The 20,141-nt window shown below is 56.2% G+C and overlaps 1 protein-coding gene across 1 annotated transcript in view; it reads left to right on the top strand.

The window, feature by feature from the left end:
• Positions 1–20,016, top strand: part of TUBGCP6 (tubulin gamma complex component 6) — a 28,316-nt gene extending 8,300 nt beyond the window's left edge. The window contains exons 3-25 of the mRNA XM_039462995.2: positions 4,867–5,077; positions 9,051–9,224; positions 10,480–10,601; positions 11,428–11,506; positions 11,638–11,747; positions 12,027–12,118; positions 12,215–12,354; positions 12,451–12,600; positions 14,024–14,105; positions 14,197–14,285; positions 14,359–14,474; positions 15,440–15,578; positions 15,885–15,959; positions 16,143–17,601; positions 17,843–17,901; positions 18,065–18,203; positions 18,285–18,453; positions 18,530–18,671; positions 18,833–19,027; positions 19,106–19,238; positions 19,310–19,523; positions 19,600–19,799; positions 19,878–20,016. Coding sequence (XP_039318929.1) covers positions 4,867–5,077; positions 9,051–9,224; positions 10,480–10,601; positions 11,428–11,506; positions 11,638–11,747; positions 12,027–12,118; positions 12,215–12,354; positions 12,451–12,600; positions 14,024–14,105; positions 14,197–14,285; positions 14,359–14,474; positions 15,440–15,578; positions 15,885–15,959; positions 16,143–17,601; positions 17,843–17,901; positions 18,065–18,203; positions 18,285–18,453; positions 18,530–18,671; positions 18,833–19,027; positions 19,106–19,238; positions 19,310–19,523; positions 19,600–19,799; positions 19,878–19,969 — 4,381 coding nt within the window. The 3' untranslated portion in view covers positions 19,970–20,016. The remainder of the gene's footprint in view (positions 1–4,866; positions 5,078–9,050; positions 9,225–10,479; positions 10,602–11,427; positions 11,507–11,637; positions 11,748–12,026; positions 12,119–12,214; positions 12,355–12,450; positions 12,601–14,023; positions 14,106–14,196; positions 14,286–14,358; positions 14,475–15,439; positions 15,579–15,884; positions 15,960–16,142; positions 17,602–17,842; positions 17,902–18,064; positions 18,204–18,284; positions 18,454–18,529; positions 18,672–18,832; positions 19,028–19,105; positions 19,239–19,309; positions 19,524–19,599; positions 19,800–19,877) is intronic.
• Positions 20,017–20,141: the final 125 nt, after the last annotated feature.

Below are 20,141 nucleotides of genomic sequence, written 5' to 3'. Positions count from 1 at the left end.
GGTGTGAGCCACCGCGTCCGGCATTTGTTTTTTCCTTTCTCGTTCGTTCTTTTTCTTTCTCTTTCTCTCTCTTTCCTTGAGATGTAGTCTCACTCTCACATCCAGACTATAGTGCAGTGGTGTGATCAAGGCTCCCTGCATCCTCTGCCTCCTGGGTTCAAGCAGTTCTCCCTGCCTCAGCCTCTCAAGTAGCTGGGATTACAGGGGTGTGCCAGCACATCTGGCTAATATTGTATTTTTAGTAGAGACAGGGTTTCACCATATTGGCCAGGCTGGTCTTGAACTCCTGACTTCAGGTGATCCCCCTGCCTCAGCCTCCCAAAGTGCTGGGATTACAAGTGTGAGGCACCACACCTGGCCTTTTTTTTTTTTTTTTTAAATTGTATTTTTCAAACAGGGTCTCATTCTGTTGCCCAGGCTGGAGTGCAGTGGTGCGATCTTGGCTCACTGCAACCTCTGCCTCCTGGGCTCAAGTGATCCTCTGACCTCAGCCTCGCTATTAGCTGGGGCCACAGGCATGCATCACCACACCTGGCTAATTTTTGCGCTTTTTCTGTAGAGATAGCATGTATCACCACACCTGGCTAATTTTTGCGCTTTTTCTGTAGAGATAGCATGTATCACCACACCTGGCTAATTTTTGCGCTTTTTCTGTAGAGATAGGGTTTTGCCATGCTGCCCGGGCTGGTCTTGAGCACCTCAGCTCAAACAATCCACCTGCCTCAGCCCCCTAAAGTGCTGGAATTACAGGTGTGAGCCACTGTGCTGGCTGTATTTCATTTATTACCACCCCCTTTTCTAGGTTCAGTTTTTCATGTCACTGATTAGGAGACATGGTTGCTTACTTTCTTCATCACCCTGTTCTGAATACACTGGAGACTGTAGAGCTTCAGTGCTGTGGGGCCCTGTTAGTGGTCCCTAACTGTGGAGCTCTGGTGCTGTGAGTTCCTGGTGGTATTCCCTACACTGACGAGCTCTGGTGCTGTGGGGCTCTGGTGGTGGTTCCTACAGGGAGGTTCTGCTGAGCACCTGGCAGTGTTCTGAGCACAGCCTGGGCAGCTCCTATAGGGACTTCGTCTGCCCAGGGCCCTGCAGAGTAAAAGTGCTGTGGTCATCTCAGTGTCCAGTGGCTGACCTGCACAGGGCCACACAGTGGCTGGACCTGAGTTTATATCCCCTGGGCCCTCTACTCCCTGATTCCACAGCCCCTGACACTATAATCCTGTCAGCCTGATGCTGTGGTTCAAGTTCCTTTGACAAATCCTTTGATCTTGTTTCATTTTAAATCCCAGCCACCTGCTAGTTTCCTGCTATGACGACCTCTGACCAGCAGGTGGCTAAAGAAGTTGCTGCCCACAGGGGATGGATGCAGCAAAACACCATGGCACGTGTACACCTATGTAACCTGCACATTGTGCACCTGTAACCCAGAACTTAAAGTATAATTCAAAAAATTAAAAAAAAAAAAAGCTGGCCGGGCGCGGTGGCTCAAGCCTGTAATCCCAGCACCTTGGGAGGCCGAGGCGGGTGGATCACGAGGTCAAGAGATCGAGACCATCCCGGTCAACATGGTGAAACCCCGTCTCTACTAAAAATACAAAAAATTAGCTGGGCATGGTGGCACGTGCCTGTAATCCCAGCTACTCAGGAGGCTGAGGCAGGAGAATTGCCTGAACCTGGGAGGCGGAGGTTGCAGTGAGCCGAGATCGCACCATTGCACTCCAGCCTGGGTAACAAGAGCGAAACTCCGTCTCAAAAAAAAAAAAAAAAAAAAAAAAAAGCTGTTTCCCCGCCAGAAATTGAGCCCCCTCCACTCTCACTCCAAGACATCAACTCTGCTGCCGTCCCAAGACCTCATGGTGGGCCACTCTCCCCTGTTTCTGCCCAGCCTGGGAGCCAGTATCGTTAGGCTGCTTACAGCCCCCCTGCTGCTGGGCTACAAGGGCTGGGTTAAGGTGGAGTGAAGCCTTTCAGACCCAGGAATTTCCTCTTTTTTTTGCATGTGCCACCCATCTGGGGGAAGTGTGTTGCTACATTTTGGGTTGTGTTCTCCCTGGGGATCTGTGGGGGGTAGTTGTTCACTCTGTAGCCCCCAGGGTGCTGCTCTGGGTCTTTGTGTTCCCACTGTGGGTTTTTTTCCCCTCAGCTCTGAGTCACCAGGAGGGGTGCATGGCCATGGCCGTGCTGGGGGCCAGTCCGGGGGGATCTGGGGTGGGATTGGCTGCAGGGGGAAGTGGGGTGGCACCGACAGCTTGCACTCCTGCCGAGGCCGTCTGCAGGAAGAAATGCAGGGGGCAGACAGGTTCTGAGGAGCTTTCCCGTGCTCGTCTCATCCTGAAGGAGCCTGGGTGGATGTCTGGGGTCCAGAATGGCCCCACCTGCTGACTGGACACCTCAGGGCTTATTTCCTTCCTCCAGCCCCCCTCTAGCCCCCTTCACATAGCAGAGGTGGCCAGTAAGAGTGTGTTTTTTTTTTTTTTTTTTTTTTTGGGACGGAGTTTCGCTCTTGTTACCCAGGCTGGAGTGCAATGGCGCGATCTCGGCTCACCGCAACCTCCGCCTCCTGGGCTCAGGCAATTCTCCTGCCTCAGCCTCCTGAGTAGCTGGGATTACAGGCACGTGCCACCATGCCCAGCTAATTTTTTGTATCTTTAGTAGAGACGGGGTTTCACCATGTTGACCAGGATCGTCTCAATCTCTCGACCTCGTGATCCACCCGCCTCAGCCTCCCAAAGTGCTGGGATTACAGGCTTGAGCCACCGCGCCCGGCTAAGAGTGTGTTTTTTGAAGCGAATTGTTTTTGCAGGGAGGGCAGGGGTGCTAGTGTGTGCAGGGTGTGTGAGTGTGCAGGATGTGAGTGTGCAGGGTGAGCGCAGGGTGCATGAGTGTGCAGGGTGCATGAGTGTGCAGGGAGTACGAGTGCAGGGAGCGTGTGTGCAGGGAGTGTGAGTGCAGGGTGTATGAGTGTGCAGGGTGAGTGCGGGGAGCATGTGTGCAGGGTGAGTGCAGGGTGTGCAGGATGCGTGAGTGTGCAGGGTGTGAGCCTGCAGGGAGTGCGAGTGCAGGGAGTGCAGGGTGCATGAGTGTGTGCAGGGTGTGAGTGCAGGGTGTGCAGGGAGCATGAGTGCAGGGTGTGTGTGCAGGGAGTGCAGGGTGCATGAGTGTGTGCAGGGAGCGTGTGTGCAGGGTGCACGAGTGCAGAGTGCAGGGTGTGCTACTGTGCAGGGAGTGGGTGTGTGCAGGGTGTGCAAGTGTTTGCAGGGTGTGAGTACGAGTGTGCAGGGTGTGCTAGCGTGTGCAGGCAGCATGAGTGTGTGCAGTGCAGTGCCAGTACACATGGGTTTACAGCCTCATAGCACCAGCAGAAGGCAAATTCCTCAGAGTCGCATGTGCCCAGGGCTGCCTGTACCAGCCCACCTTGCCTGGTGAACTTTTTTCTGTATCCATCTCTTGATTTTTCTGAGTGGGTTAGTAAAATTTATGTTATGTTTTTACAGTCTTAACCAGTTGTTTAGCTCTGTAATGTTGTGTATTTTCACTACCACACAGTAAATCTGCAGATAACTCTGAACCTTTTTTTTTGTTTTTTGTTTTTGAGGTGGAGTTTCGCTCTTGTGACCCAGGCTGGAGTGCAATGGCGCGATCTCGGCTCACCGCAACCTCCGCCTCCTGGGTTCAGGCAGTTCTCCTGTCTCAGCCTCCTGAGTAGCTGGGATTATAGGCACACACAACCATGCCCAGCTAATTTTTTGTATCCCACTGCGCCCGGCAACTCTGAACCCTTTAAACAGCTTCCCATTCACTCCACTTTCTGTCTCTAGGATTTTGGCCACTGTAGGGCCCTTATGTAAGTGGAGTTGCACAGTGTTTTGTGATGGCTCATTTCACTCCTCGTGGTGTCCTTGAGCACAGTCCCTGTGGAGCATGTGTCTGAACTGCCTTCCTTTTTGTGTTTTTGTTTGTTTGTTTGTTTGTTTTTTTTTTTTTTTTTGAGACGGAGTTTCGCTCTTGTTACCCAGGCTGGAGTGCAATGGCGTGATCTCGGCTCATTGCAACCTCTGCTTCCTGGGTTCAGGCAATTCTCCTGCCTCAGCCTCCTGAGTAGCTGAGATTACAGGCGCGCCCCACCATGCCCAGCTAATTTTTTGTATTTTTAGTAGAGACAGGGTTTCACCATGTTGACCAGGATGGTCTTAATCTCTTGACCTTGTGATCCACCTGCCTCGGCCTCCCAAAGTGCTGGGATTACAGGCTTGAGCCACCGCGCCCGGCCTTGCCTTCCTTTTTAAGGCTGAATGATGGGCCAGGGTCTGCACGGACTGCCTATATTTATTCTCCTCCTCTGTTGGGTGCTCAGGTTCCTCTCCCTCTGGCTATTGTGGATGATGCTGCCGTGGATATGGGCGTGGATGCTGCCATGCACAGGGGCATGGATGTTGCCGTGGACGGGGGTGTGGATGCTCCTGTGAACGTGGGTGTACAAATCTGGTTTTATTTCTAACAGAGTACATTATGAGTGAGTCACTATCCTGAGCACCACTGGCATGGCCTGGGGTGCTCTTCCAGGGTTGGGCCATTCGGATACCCCCGGCCATGCCCAGGACCCCAGGCAGGTACCCTGGACACAATTCCACACCAGTTGTCCTGATAGAATAGATTGTGCTTGTACTCACAGCAGCATTATCCACAAAAGGCTGGGTGGTTAGTGGCATTCATACCTGGTTGTGTTTCTTAGAGTTTATTGTTTTGAATAACTTTCGTTCTTCTGTTCATGTCCATTTCTGAGAGAAAGTACCCTGGTGCTGAGGTGCAGGTCGCACGTCTGCTCATGGCCTCTCCTCTGCCCCCTCTTCTGCTCCCTCTCAGCCCGCCTGGTCACAGAGAGGAGCCTTACCTGACAGAGGCGGGAAGGGAGGCGTTCGACAAGTTCTGCAGGCTTCGTCACGGGGAGCTACAGCTGCTTGCCGGGGGCGTCCTGCAGGCCCCACAGCCTGTGCTGGTGAAGGAGTGCGAGCTGGTGAAGGATGTGCTGAACGTCTTGATTGGGGTTGTGTCTGTCACGTTTTCTCTCTGCCAGGTGAGAAGTGCTCCTTCCTAGTCACAGCAGCGTGGGGCTGGCCTGCCCTCCACCAGGCACTGCCCGGCTCTGGACTGGGGAGAACAAGCCTTTCAGGGAGTGGGGAGTGGCAGGGAAGGCCAACTCCGAGGGCCACCAGTGATGACAGCCAGAGTCATCCCATTTTCGTTCTAAAAGGTGTAATTTATTAATGTCCTTTTAAAAAACTGTAGCGCAATAAGATGTATATTGCCATCGGTGAAGCAACAGAAAATATCCCTTCCCCACATTTCCACTTCTGTCCTGAAGAAACGTCAGGTGTCTTCTGAGCTTTCCCACCGCTCGGGAGGAGCATCTGCCTGCCAAGAGCGTCCCGAGATTGGGATGTGCGCCGTTCTCCTCCGTGGACTGTGGGTGTCTCTCTGGGATGGGGCCAGGAGTTGCTGATTCTGGCACCAGCTGCAGTTTATCCAGCCCTCTTACTGGACACTTAAGAAGTAAACGAAGGCCGAACGTGGTGGCTTACACCTGTAATCCCAGCACTTTGGGAGGCCGAGGCGGGTGGATCATGAGGTCAGGAGCTCAAGACCAGCCTGGCCAAGATGGTGAAACCCCATCTCGACTAAAAATACAAAAATTACCTGGGAGTAGTGGTGGATGCCTGTAATCCCAGCTATTCAGGAAGCTGAGGCAGGAGAATCACTTGAACCCAGGAGATGGAGGTTGCAGTGAGCTGACATTGGCTACTGTACTCCAGCCTGGCGACAGAGCGAGACTGTCTCAAAAAAAAAAAAAGTAAACAAATACATTCAGAAAAATGAAGTCTTCTTCTGCAGCTTCTTCATTTAAGTGCTCATCCTTTTCCTTTGTCTTAAATGTTCTATGGTGGCCATTCTTAAACTTCAGTATATACTAGAAGCACAGCTAGTGACTGCCCCAGAAAAGTGCTCACAAGCAAGCTCTAGCTGCGGCCAGCGCCGAGGGCACCAGTTTGCAACATCATTCTCAGGGCTCGTTTTGTCTGTTGTTGGGTTAGCCTTATTATGTGGAACCAACCCTCTTTTTTTTTTTTTTTTTGAGATAGGGTCTTACTCTTTTGCCCAGGTTAGAGTGCAGTAGCGCCATCACAGTTTACAGCAGGCTCAATCTCCTGGGCTCAATCCTAATCCTCCCACCTCAGCCTCCTGTGTAGCTGTGACTACAGGCACACGCCACCACACCCAGCTAATTTTTTTTGTTTTTTAAGACACAGTCTTGCCTGTCACTCAAGCTGTAGTGCAGTGGTGCTATCTTGACTCACTGCAAACTCCGCCTCCTGAGTTCAAGTGATTCTCCTGCCTCAGCCTCCTGAGTAGCTGGGATTATAGGCGCACACCACCATGCCTGGCTAATTTTTGTATTTTTAGTAGAGATGGGGTTTCAGCATGTTGCCCAGGCTGGTGTCGGACTCCTGACCTCATCTGATCTGCCCACCTTGGCCTCCCAAAGTGCTGGGATTACAGGTGTGAGCCACTGTGCCTGGCACCCCTGGCTAATTTTTAAAATATAGAGATGGGTCTTACCGTGTTGCCCAGGCTGGTATGAACTCCTGGGCTCAAGTAATCTGCCTGCCTCAGCCTCCCAAACTGCTGGGTGTACAGGTGTGAGCCACTGTGCCCAGCTCTTACTTTCATTTCTGATTTTATTAATTTGAATTTTTTCTCTTTTTTTTTTTTTTTTGAGACAGAGCTTCACTCTTGCTACCCAGGCTGGAGTGCAATGGCGCGATCTTGGCATACCGTAACCTCCGCCTCCTGGGTTCAAGTAATTCTCTTGCCTCAGCCTCCCGAGTAGCTGGGACTATAGGCATGCACCACCATGCCCAGCTACTTTTTTTTTTTTTTTTTGTATTTTTAGTAGAGATGGGGTTTCACCACGTTAACCAGGGTGGTCTCGATCTCTTGATCTTGTGATCCACCTGCCTTGGCCTCCCAAAGGTGCTGGGATTATAGGCGTGAGCCATGGCGCCCAGCCTCTCTTTTTTTAATAGTCATTTTATTCCCTAATTATTCTAGCTAAAACTTTCCAATTTTGTTGATATTTTCAAAGAATCAACTTTTTTTTGGTTCTCTGTTGTTTTCCTTTTCTGTATTTATTATTATTATTTTTTGAGATGCAGTCTCACTCTTTTGCCCAGGCTGGAGTGCAGTGGTATGATCTCAGCTCACTGCAGTCTCCATCTCCTGGGTTCAAGTGATTCTCCTGCCTCAGCCTCCCAAGTAGCTGGGACTACAAGTGTGCACCACTAGGCTAATTTTTTGTATTTTTAGTAGAGATGGGGTTGTTGGACAGGCGGTCTCAAAATCCTGACCTCAAGTGATTTACCCACTTTGGCCTCCCAAAGTATTGGTGTTACAGGCATGAGCCACCATGCTTTGCCTGCTCTCTCTCTCTGCTCTAATTGTTACTTGTTTCCTTCTGCTAGTTTTGAGTTTAACTTTTTTTTTTGAGGCGGAGTTTTGCTCTTGTTGCCCAGGCTGGAGTGCAGTGGCGCGATCTTGGCTCACCACAACTTCCGCCTCCCAGGGTCGAGTGATTCTCCTGCCTCAGCCTCCTGAGTAGCAGGGATTACAGGCATGTATGAACATGCCTGGCCAATTTTTTGTATTTTTAGTAGAGATGGGGTTTCATCATTTTGGTCATGCTGGTCTTGAACTCCTGACCTCGTGATTCGCCTGCCTTGGCCTCCCAATGTGCTGGGATTACAGGCGTGAGCCACCGCATCTGGCCTGACTGCCTTTCTTTTTTTTTTTTTCTTTTTTTTTTTTTTTTGAGACGGAGTTTCGCTCTTGTTACCCAGGCTGGAGTGCAATGGTGCGATCTCGGCTCACCGCAACCTCCGCCTCCTGGGCTCAGGCAATTCTCCTGCCTCAGCCTCCTGAGTAGCTGAGACCAACAGGCATGCACCATCATGGCCGGCTAATTTTTTAATTAAATTTTTTTTTTATTTTGAGATGGAGTCTCTCTCTGTAGCCCAGGCTGGAGTGGGAAGGCGCAGTCTCAGCTCACTGCAACCCCGCCTCTTGTGTTCAAGTGTTTCTCATACCTCGGCCCCTGGAGTAGCTGGGACTACAGGCACACACCACCACACCTGGTTAATTTTTGTATTTTTAGTAGAGACGGGGCTTTGCCATGTTGGCCAGGTTGGCTGTGAACTCCTGACCTGAAGTGATCTGTCTGCCTTGGCTCCCCAAGTCCTGGGATTACAGACGTGAGCCACCATGCCTGGCTAATTTGTACAGTTTTTATAAGGATGAGGGTCTTGCTGTGTTGCCCAGGCTTGTCTCAGGCTCCTGGGCTCAAGTGGTCCTCCTGCCTCAGCCTCCCAAAGTGCTGAGATTATAGCCAAGAGCCACTGAGCTTGGCCTAACAGCTCTTTTTAAAATCTCTTTAGAGTACGCACAGGGCTGCTGTGGGTTTGATATCTTTTTTGTTAGTAATGCAAATATTTGCAGCGGTAACTTTCCCTCCTGGCGGGGCGTTTGCTGCATCCCATACATTTTGGTTGTGGTGAGCCCTCTGTTGGGGGTTTCCACTCTCTGGTTATAAATATGTTGTGGAGAATGGGCTCTGATGAGTCTGTGTGTGTATCTTCCATTATTTCCTTTAATTCATCTCTGAGAGCCAGATGAGCAGGTCTCATGGCAAACATGTTTTATAGCTTCTGCCCAGGAAGCTGTGTACTTGTGTCCTGTGAAGGTGCTGTGTTTTTCTACGCTTAGCATTTCAAACATGTATTTTTCAGTGTGGTCAGTGAAAATTTCTACCCTGTTTTTGTTTGTATGTTTTTATTCCTCGGTGCAGGAGTTCTGGGTATGCTTTTTGAGCATTTGCTTTTGGGTCCTGTGGGTACTCTAGGCGGTGTGGGGTTGGGTGCAGTGGTGGAGGGAGATAGCACCTTACTGGGCATCTGGGTGCCTGGCCTCTGTGACCTGTGTCCTCTGCCCCTGTGTAGCTGGCTCAGGCCTTTGTGGTGAAGCAGGGCATCCATGTATCAGGAGCGTCTCCCGAGAGCATTAGCAGCCTCCTCTCAGAGGTGGCCGAGTATGGGACCTGCTACATGCGCCTGAGCCACTTCTCTCTGCAGCCCGTCCTGGACTCCTCGTACAGCAAAGGCCTTGTGTTCCAGGTATGGTCTCTGCCTCATGGTTGTCAGGAACCTTTGAGAGAACGGTGCACATGTTCTGGAAAAGAGAATCTTAGAGGTCCTTCTGCGGGACCACAGAGCCTAAACCTTTTATTTCCTTGCTAACATCTGAAACCCGATAGTGACTCTTCAGGGATGGGTCAGTGATGATGTTTTCCCTCACTGGAAACCTGGGGCAGATGTGTGTGGGCCCTGGGTTGGTGGGAGGCAGGCCTCGCCAGCATTCGGGGTGTGCAGGGCAGGCAAGGCAGTGAGTGGGGCTCTTGCTGCCCGCACCTTGGTGGGAGCAGTCATCCGCACTGTGGATGACTGACAGGGCAGGACTCTTGCATTGGGTAAATTTATGCTGCTGGGATTTCTAAGCCAAGCCTGGCTCTGGAAGCTGCTGTTTGTGAGTCTTGAAGCTGGCTCATATGCTGGGTAGAGGCCCAGGGAATGGGGGAATGCACCTTGAATGGGAGAGGACGGGCAGGCAGATGATGGGACGTTCGGGGAGTGGAGAGGAGGGTATTGGGGAAGCTGGGCAGAGAGCCCTCAGGAGGAGCCATGCGGTGCTGGCGCCTTCGACTGTTGGTGCTGCAGTGGGGGCTGAGGGTGGGGTGATGCAGTGAGGTTTAGGTTTTAGATGGGCTCGGGAGGTCGGCGTGGTGGGAGCTGCATGGGGTGGGGACAGCTTCTGGGCAGATGAGCAGCCCTGGGGTTCTTGAGGGCTGGAGATGGTGGAGAAGGTGTTGGAGCAGTGGACACTGAGAAGGGTCAGACTGTGGTTCTCACTTGTGTGGCAGGCGTGGCCAGGCCAGGTGGCTCCTGGGGTGGGTAGACTGAGATTGGTCCAGGGTTGGCATGAACTTCAGGGCTTGCTGCTGTGGTATTACCCAGGATGCTGGTGCCACCGAGACTCCTGTGGTCTGAGCAGCCGAAGCCCTCACAGAGCTAGTGTCTGTGCATAGAGCGCAGCTGCTCTTTCCACCCTCATCCCCAAATCCCAGAAGCCACGTCCCTGGGCAGCTGGTCTCGGATGAGAGGAGGGATTGGTGGTGGGCCATGGCTTGTGGAGGTCCAAATGTCTACCTGGCCTGGTGGCTGGACGTGGCTCACAGAGGCCCGTTGCTCGGAAATGAAGCCCAGAGCTGAGGCAGGGAGCAAAGTGCCGTGCCGAGCACTGGTGCCCTCAGGCCCTGGGCACAGGCTGTGTCCATGTTCCTGGCTGCCCTCCTCCCAGCCCTCTTGCCTACAGGCCTTCACCAGTGGCCTCAGGAGGTACCTGCAGTATTACCGGGCCTGCGTCCTCGCCACTCAGCCCACCCTGAGCCTCCTCACCATTGGTTTTCTCTTCAAGAAGCTGGGCCGGCAGCTGAGGTGAGCCTCAGCATGGCAGCTGAGCAGGGGACTGTGGGTGAGGTGTGGGGCTTGCTGGGCAGTGGGGGGGTTTGCCCTGCTCCCCGGCAAGGAGGGCCTGTGAGAAGAGCCCTCAGCAGGCGACTGGACAGCCCTTTCCCGGCTGAATTCAGGTGCCAGCTACCGAGCAGGTGTGTCTGCTGTGGGCCCACGACAGCTGGTCCATCCAGGCCCTCCAAGCCCGGTGGCTCCTGCCCAATCAGTACACAGAGTCCCTGGGGCTGTGGCATCTGGTGCACACAAGCTGGTTAGTGAGCAACCAGGCTGGGGGGCCACTGGCAAGTGCCGCCGGAGAAGGAAGACTGAGGATTGGGGGGTGGGAGCTGGAGGGACAACCTTCCAAGCAGAGGAGCAGAGTGTGGCAGCCCAGAGGAGACCCAAGGGTGAGACAGTGCCAGACGCTGGGAGGGGTAGGAGTGGGCTGTGAAGGGTGTGGGTTGTGGCAGATGCCTGGTGCCACTGTGTGGATGAGAGGGGCTCTCAGGTGCAGCCCCCATGTGGGGTGAGGAAATGGGAGGATCAGGGTGATTCGGGTGTTGGCCAGCGCCTGGGAGGGAGGTGCCTGTTCAGTGTGGGTGCTTCAGTGGGGTCTGTGTGGACAGCACAGGGGCACAGGGCTGGGCATGAGCCCTGCAGGGCCATTGGGGTGCATCTGGTTTTTAAGGCCAACATCTAAAGTCAGTTGCTTCAGGGAGCATGAATATTTGTGGAGATTTTGCTCACAGTCTGGTCCAGGCCTGGGGACCCTGAGCCCAGTCGCCTGGTCTGATCCTGCCTCTGGGTCTAGGTACCTGGCCGAGCTCTGTGGTGTTGGTGCTGCACTCCCAGGCACCTGCGGAGGAGGGCCCAGGGCCGAGTTTCCCACGGTGAGTCTTGCATCCCTGCTGAGCGTGCCGGCCTGGTGGGCTCCAGGAAAGGGGGTGACTGAGTGCGTCCCTGGGGGGCTGCTGCTGGCAGGGGTGCACCTCACTGAGCTAGCCCCCCGTGCCATCTGCAGGGCGTGAAGCTGCTCTCCTACCTCTATCAGGAGGCGCTGCACAACTGCAGCAATGAACACTACCCCGTGCTGCTGTCCCTGCTGAAGACCAGCTGCGAGCCCTACACGCGGTGGGCAGCGGGCTGGGGGGGGCTGGGCTGTCGCACACTCCCACCAGACAGACATCTGAGAGCAGCCCCTTGTCAGACACCTGTTGAATGTGGGGCTCACATAGGAAGGGGAGGACAGGATAGGTGGACTGGGCAGGAACCCCCCACCCCCTACCCTAAACCCTAATGGACAGCATGCCCCACCCTTGCCTCCATGGACAGCCATGCCCCTGCTTCTCACTGCTGGCCCCACCCAGCTCTCCACTGACCACACCCACCCCTGCTGCTCTCCCACTGCAGCTTCATCCACGACTGGGTGTACAGCGGGGTGTTCAGAGACACTTACGGCGAGTTCATGATTCAGGTGAACCAGGAGTACCTCAGCTTCCGAGGTAGGTGGCAGTTGGCTGTGGGGCGGGGCTCTGTGCCTGTGGGCCTGGGTTCAGGGCCATAGCATGCCAGCCACGCTGGTGTTCCCCCCACCATAGATAAGTCATACTGGACCCATGGCTACGTGCTCATCTCCAAAGAGGTAGAGGACTGTGTTCCCGTGTTTCTGAAGCACATTGCCCATGACGTGTACGTCTGCGGGAAGACCATCAACCTGCTGAAGCTCTGCTGTCCACGGGTGAGGAGGGGCTCCTGTGTGGGGAAGGGAGCAGCTGGGGCTGTGTCTGAGGCCAGGGCTGAGTCCCGGCGGCTGTGCCTGCATCCCCTTTGGCAGCATTACCTCTGTTGGTCTGATGTCCCCGTACCCCGGATCTCAGTGATTTTCTCCCTGGAGGAGTTGAAGGAGATTGAGAAGGACTGTGCTGTCTATGTTGGGCGCATGGAGAGAGTGGCCCGTCACAGCTCTGTCAGCAAGGAGGAGAAGGTGCGTCGCGCCACAGGTCTTGGGGGCTTTCTTTGTTCCTGCCTCTGCTTCCTGGCGTCTCAGGCTGGTGGGGAGGATGTGAGGGCCATGCAAGATGGGTGGGCTCCCTTCTGGCATTTTCTGTCCTGGTGGTGTGGGTGGGTGGGTGGGTGCCAAGGGGGAGTTGAGATGAATGTCCTGGAGCCAGATGCCAGGGAGGGGCTCTGTCCTCCTGGGTCTGGGTGGCTCAGCCTGAAGCCCAGGCCTTGCTGGCTTGGGAAGCTCCACTGGGGCTTCCCTTGGGCCTGCTGGCTGTGGACAGATAGTCCCAACTGTGCTCCAGGGCGGCAGAGTGTGTGGTTCCACACGCAAGTGGCCTTTGCAAACTCCCCTCCTACTGGGAAGGGATGATGTCAGAAACAGGCCACGCCTCTCCTGCGTCCTCAGGGAGGGGCTTAGTGGTACATTTGGTGCCATTCCCAGGAACACGCTTTCTGGCCTGGGCAGGGGCAGGGCCAAGAGGCTAAGCAGGAAAGCTTCCTCTCCTCTCTGAGGCCCCTTGGTTTCCCTCCAGGGTGGACACACAGCCTGGGGTCCTCAACCCCCAGATGTCTCTGTGGGAGCCAGTCAGCTCCAGTCCGTGGCCTGGAGCCAGCCTTGCCACTGCTGAGAGCCAGGGCGGGGGAGGGTGTCCTGCTGTCATTTGGCGCCTCCTCTCACCCTTGGGCTGTGTGTCTTGCCTGCCGGCCCTGATCCCACATGTGTCCTAGGTGAGGGGTCAGAGGACTAGGTTGCTTTTCTTCTTTTTTTTTTTTTTTTTTGTGAGATGGAGTTTCGCTCTTGTTACCCAGGCTGGAGTGCAATGGCGCGATCTCGGCTCACTGCAACCTCCGCCTCCTGGGCTCAGGCAATTCTCCTGCCTCAGCCTCCTGAGTAGCTGGGATTACAGGCACGTGCCACCATGCCCAGCTAATTTTTTGTATTTTTAGTAGAGACGGGGTTTCACCATGTTGACCAGGATGGTCTCGATCTCTCGACCTCGTGATCCACCTGCCTCGGCCTCCCAAAGTGCTGGGATTACAAGCTTGAGCCACCGCGCCCGGCCTAGGTTGCTTTTTTTTCCTTTGTCAGGGTCCCACTGTGTCGGCCAGGAGGCTGGAGTACAGTGGCACCAACATGGCTCCCTGCAGCCTCCACCTCCCAGGCTCAAGGGATCCTCCTGCCTCGGCCCACCCCCCAAGTAGTTGATACTATAGGCGTCTGCCACCACACCTGGCTAATTTTTGTGTCTTTGTAGAGATAGAGTTTTGCCATGTTGTTCAGACTGGCCTGGAACTCCTGAGCTCTCATGATCCACCCACCTCAGCCCCCTAAAGTGCTAGGATTACAGGCATGAGCTGCTGTGCCTGGCCAGCATTGTTTGTTTACCAATTGTCTTTTTTAGGAATTACGTATGGAAATTGCAAAACAGGAATTAATTGCTCATGCCCGGGAAGCAGCCTCCAGGGTCCTGAGTGCACTGAGTGGTGAGTGGCCCCAAGTCCTCCCTTCTACAGTTCTGGGTGTGCCTTGCTGGGGCCTCCTTGTGACTGTGTGCCCCTTACTTTCCCAATGCAGACCGGCAGATGTCAGAGCGGATGGCCTTGGACGCCCGGAAGCGCGAGCAGTTTCAGAGGCTGAAGGAACAGTTTGTGAAGGACCAGGAGGTAGGTGGGACCTGCCCCTGCTGGGTCAGGCCTAAGTCCTGATTTTACAGCCCAGGCTGTGTGTGTTTTACAGCGACGCCAGGCGGCCAGGCAGGAGGAGCTGGATGACGACTTCAGCTATGCCCGTGAGCTCCGAGACAGGGAGAGGAGGCTGAAGTCCCTGGAGGAGGAGCTGGAGAGGAAGGCAAGGTGGGGCAGCAGGGGCCCCAGGCCCAGGGGTGCGGGTGCAGCAGGGGCCCCGGAGCTCTGCTTTAATCTTACTGATGATTTTACTTTGTGTTTTGAAAACCTTCAGGCATACATTAAGGTAGAAAGACCAATATGCTGAACCCAGAGTGGCTGTGGCCTTTCTGCCATACGCAGGCGTCCGTACCCATCCCAAGTGTTGCCTTGTGGGTGGTTTGTATGGATGAGGATCTGAGCAAGGCCTGTGTGCTGTTTGGGGTCCTGTCTCTTTGTTTATCTTCTTTTTTTTTTGAGACAGAGTTTCGCTCTTGTTACCCAGGCTGGAGTGCAATGGCGCGATCTCGGCTCACCGCAACCTCCGCCTCCTGGGTTCAGGCAATTTTCCTGTCTCAGCCTCCTGAGTAGCTGGGATTACAGGCACGTGCTGCCATGCCCAGCTAATTTTTTTGTATTTTTAGTAGAGACGGGGTTTCACCATGTTGACCAGGATGGTCTCGATCTCTTGACCTCGTGATCCACCCGCCTCGGCCTCCCAAAGTGCTGGGATTACAGGCTTGAGCCACCGCGCCCGGCCTTCATGTACTTTTTTACATTAGTTTTCAATTCTCAGGTCTGCACCTGTAGGAGAAGAGGCCCTGCTTCTTAGGGGCCTGGGGCCCTCAGCTTCCTGCTCACCCCTTGCTTCAGGCCATGCAGGATCTCATTCTGGTTTTCATCCAACAGACCTTGCTGAGCCCTTGCTGGGCACCGACTTGCCAAGGTTTCCCAGCCTGGCAGGTGGAAGGGCCTGCCTGGTGCCACCCTGCAGGTGCCATGAGGGCCCAGAGCTATCCGGCCCTGGCAGGGGGAGATTAGGGGCAGGGGCCCACTGGGGCCTCTGTTGTGCAGAACCATTCTCGCCCGAGGGGCGCCAGGTGGATGGGGTGGGGTGACTCTTGTGGCTGTGTCCTTTCTGGGTGTGGCTTCAGGCAGGCGCTGGTCGACCACTACAGCAAGCTCTCTGCAGAGGCAGCTCGTCGGGAGCAGAAGGCGCTGTGGAGAATCCAGAGGCACCGACTGGAGAGTGCACGGCTTCGCTTTCTCTTAGAAGATGAGAAACGCATTCAGGTATCTCAGCAGCTTTAGATGGCAGCTCTTCCCCTGGGCTCTGGGGGGTCTAGTAACCCCCTGCAACTGCACACAGACCTGCGTGCTCTTATGGGAGAGGGCTGGTGGTTCTTGTGTTTGTGACAATGCCACTGAATTGCTGATAGAGGTGGTGAGGAGCTCGTGGTTTTGGAGTGCTTTCTGCAGGCTGGGGGCCCAGTGGAACCCAGCACAAGCCTTGTCTGGTTCAGTGCACGTGGCTGCTGTGGGCATAGGGGCCGTGCTTTTCTCCAGCTCTGCTGGTTATCCTTCTGGCTTGAATTTCAGGAAATGCTGAAAGCGATGACTGAGGCTCACCAGCCCCAGGAGCCGCCAGACTTTCTTTTGAGCCCACACTCCCAGGTGAGCAGCAGAGTAGAACCCAGGGTGCCCTAGCTCTGAGCTGGGGGTGCTGGGCCTGGCTGTTTTCCACAGCCCTTGGCACCTGGCGAGTGTCGGTCACGGCTGCAGAGCTGAACTTGGGACAGAGTTTGAGGGCTCTGGGAGCCTGAGGCCAGACTGGGTCTGATGTCATGTGTGTTTCAGGTCACATCTAGCCCTGAGCACCCAGACGGAGGCCAAGGCTGTGATTCTGGGACTGCAGAGCAACACTCGGCTTCCTGGGATTGCCCAAACAGGCCAGACCTGTGGACCCCACAGCCCCTTAAGCCTCTAGCAGTGGGAGCTGGTGGCCCAGGGCTGCAGCAGGCAGAGGAGCCTGGGTCCTTTTCCGACAACCTCAGCATTGGAGACTTCCTACCTGTGGGCCCAGGGGCTGAGCAGTCTTTGCAGACTGGCACGGTCCCTCTCCTGGAGGCAGCGCTGCAGACCATCAGCTCGGACCTGCCCGCCTCACCTCCTGGGGAGGCACCCGCAGCAGCCAACACTCAGCCCTCCAAGCCACAGGAGTACGACTTTAGTACTGTCCTGAGGCCGGCTGTGGCCGCCTCACCTTCACCAGGGCCCCTCCAGCCTGCAGAGTGCAGCTTGGGCGGCTTGGGGCCACAGCTGTGGGAGGACATTCATGGGAAGCTGGATGCCTGTGTCTCTGCCTTGCAGGTGGCCCTGCCTCCCTCACACCCACCCAGGTGTGCCGCCCTGGAGGAGGGGAGCAGCCAGCACATAGAGCAGCTTTCTGAGCATGTGTCAGAGGGTGGTGTTCCCACAGGGGGCTACAATTCTGGAATAGCTCCCACTCAGCCACAGTGGAATACCCACAGGCTTGTGTCCGATGCCAACATCAGGGTCGGGGAGCAAATGTCAGATGCAGCTCCCACCCGGCCACGGTGGAACATCCATGGGCACGTGTCTGATGCCAGTATCAGGGTTGGGGAGAACGTGTCGGACGTGGCTCCCACCCGGCCACGTTTGAACATCCATGGACACGTGTCCGATGCCAGCATCAGAGTTGGGGAGAATGTGTCAGACGTGGCTCCTACCCGGCCACGGTGGAACACCCATGGGCACGTGTCCGATGCCAGCATCAGCTTGGGGGTATGTGTGTCGGACGTGGCTCCCACCCGGCCACGGTGGAACACCCATGGACCCATTCCTCCGCCCCACGTGATGATGGGGGCCCTCTCACCAGAAACTGAGTCCAACACACCCAGGCCCCAGCAGAGCCTCCCTGGCCACATGTCCCAGTCAGTGCTCAGCCTGGGAGCACAGAACGCTGCTCTGGACTGTGGGCCACAGCTGCCTGTAGAAGTGGGGCCATCTCTCTCCTCCCCCAGCTTAGGCTGTGGGGAGGAGAGCACCAGCATGGGAGAGAACGTGTTGGCCTTGGCTCCCACTGTGCCACAGTGGAACATCGAGGGACACGTGTCCAACACCACCATCAGCATGGGGGAGAACGTGTTGGACATGGCTCCCTCCCGGCCACAGTGGAACATCGAGGGACACGTGTCCGACGACACCATCAGCATGGGAGAGAACACATCGGATGTGGCTCCCACCCGGCCATGCTGGCCCAACACTCTGGGAGACAGTGTCTCTGAAGAACCAGGTTAGAGTTGGGTGGCTGATGGCCGGTAGTGGGACTGTGGGACCCACAGAGCCTGGGAGGTAGGCGGGAGGTGGGGCTGGCTGTGAGTGAAGGTCCCCTCAGGACTCCTTGTTTGTCAGGGAGGACCTGAGCTGCTGTTTGGGGGACAGGGGAGGGGCTGCCTGGGCTAGGGCTGGCTCTGCTCTGTCCCCTGCGCAGGCGCTTGGCCCAGACACTCCCATGTCCACTTGTGTCCACACAGGCCCTGGGAGGAATGAAGACACTGAGGAGCTCTCTCCAAATTGGCCTCTGAACTCACAGGTGAGGTGGATGCAGCCTAGGGGGTCACAGCATGCAGGGAGGTCTCTGTGCCTCTAGGTTATCATGTGGGCAGATCCCATGTGCGATTTTCCTTTTGGCACAAGGTGGGCAAGTGGGGGCAGTGTGATGTGGGGAGGTGGCTCTCATGCTGGTGTTTTGTTAGGAAGACGCAGCTGCCCAGAGCAGCCCAGGACCTGGTGAGGCGGCGGCGGCGGAGGCCTGGGACGGGGAGCAGGCCTACCTGGCGGGCCTGTCAGGGCAGTACCACTTAGAGCGGTACCCGGACAGTTACGAGTCCATGTGTGAGTGCAGTGTTGCTGTGGTGGGGGCAGAGCCAGAGCCCTGGGCAGGCAGGTTCCTAGCACGCTCTCCATCTACCACAGCCGAGCCACCCGTCGCTCATCTTCTGCGCCCCGTGCTTCCCCGGGCCTTCGCCTTCCCCGTGGACCCCCAGGTCCAGCCCGCCGCAGATGAGACCGCTGTGCAGCTGAGTGAGTTGCTGACGCTGCCTGTGCTCATGAAGCGCTCCATCACGGCGCCGCTGGCCGCCCAGTGAGTGCCCCCACCCAGGCAGCCTGCCCACCCAGCCCGCCCCAGCGGCACCCTGATTCCAGCTCCCTCCTGTCAGCATCTCCTTGGTGAACAAGGCTGCCGTTGACTACTTCTTCGTGGAGCTGCACCTGGAGGCACACTATGAGGCGCTGCGGCACTTCCTGCTGATGGAGGACGGCGAGTTTGCCCAGTCCCTCAGTGACCTGCTCTTTGAGAAGGTGACTTCCGCACACAAAGCTGGGATGCGGCTGGTGGTAGAGGGGAGGCCGTGGGGAGGGGGAGACTGGCCCTGCTGCTCTGGCACAGCCCCATGAGGTGCTGGTGCGTGGCCAGGGACGTGCTTGGGGCTCCTGGGGATGTTAGTCCTTTTTCTGCCCAGCTTGGGGCCGGGCAGACGCCTGGGGAGCTGCTTAACCCGCTGGTACTGAACTCCGTGCTGAGCAAGGCCCTGCAGTGCAGCCTGCACGGGGACACCCCGCACGCCTCCAACCTCTCCCTCGCCCTCAAGTACCTTCCCGAGGTGTTTGCCCCCAATGCCCCGGATGTGCTGAGCTGCCTGGAGCTCAGGTACAAGGTCAGCAGCAGCCCTGGCCACGGGGATGGGGCAGGGGCCTGCCCACGGGACACCTGCTGAGCGGGGGGCTCCCGGCAGGTGGACTGGCCCCTCAACGTCGTCATCACCGAGGGCTGCCTGAGCAAGTACAGCGGCGTCTTCTCCTTCCTGCTGCAGCTGAAGCTCATGATGTGGGCACTCAAGGACATCTGCTTCCACCTCAAGCGCACAGGTGAGGCCTTGCTGGACCCCGGCGCCCCGGGCTTGAGGCTGTGCTCACCTCTGCCCTCTCCTCTCTGCCAGCCCTGCTGAGCCACATGGCCAGCTCCGTGCAGTTCCGCCAGCTGCAGCTGTTCAAGCATGAGATGCAGCACTTTGTGAGGGTCATCCAGGGCTACATTGCCAACCAGATCCTGCACGTCACCTGGTGCGAGTTCAGGGCCAGGCTGGCCACCGTGGGCGACCTGGAGGAGATGCAGCGTGCGCATGCGGAGTACCTGCACAAGGCCGTCTTCAGGTGAGGCCTGGGCACTGTTGCGTCCCTCGCCCTGGGGTGGCAGCTCAGCCCACCCAGCAGCACTGCTTCCCCCCAGGGGCCTGCTCACGGAGAAGGCGGCGCCCGTCATGAACATCATCCACAGCATCTTCAGCCTCGTGCTCAAGTTCCGCAGCCAGCTCATCTCCCAGGCCTGGGTCCCTGCTGGGGGCCCACGGGGTGCAGAACACCCCAACTTTGCACTCATGCAGCAGTCCTACAACACCTTCAAGTACTACTCCCACTTTCTCTTCAAAGGTGAGGCCCACCCCAGCTGGGAGGGCAATGCGGGGTTCACAGTGTGGGCAGAGGCCTGAGTGGCTCATTGATCCCCAGTGGTGACCAAGCTGGTGAACCGCGGCTACCAGCCTCACCTGGAGGACTTCCTGCTGCGCATCAACTTCAACAACTACTACCAGGATGCCTGAGGCTGCTCTGCCGGGGACATGCACAATAAACGTGTCCTTGAACCCTGTTTGTTTGTGTCTCTCTCTCCCAGGTTGGGGCTGAGGACAGGGCAGGGGGGAAGAATGACCACAGAGACGGGCCTGAGGGAGATGCTGGTTTACTTACGAGCCTGGGTCCAGTGCCCAGGGGCCA

The sequence above is a fragment of the Saimiri boliviensis genome, chromosome 21 (genome assembly GCF_048565385.1).
Source record: "Saimiri boliviensis isolate mSaiBol1 chromosome 21, mSaiBol1.pri, whole genome shotgun sequence".
Lineage (NCBI taxonomy): Eukaryota > Metazoa > Chordata > Mammalia > Primates > Cebidae > Saimiri > Saimiri boliviensis.
This window is presented reverse-complemented; position numbering and strand designations above follow the sequence as displayed.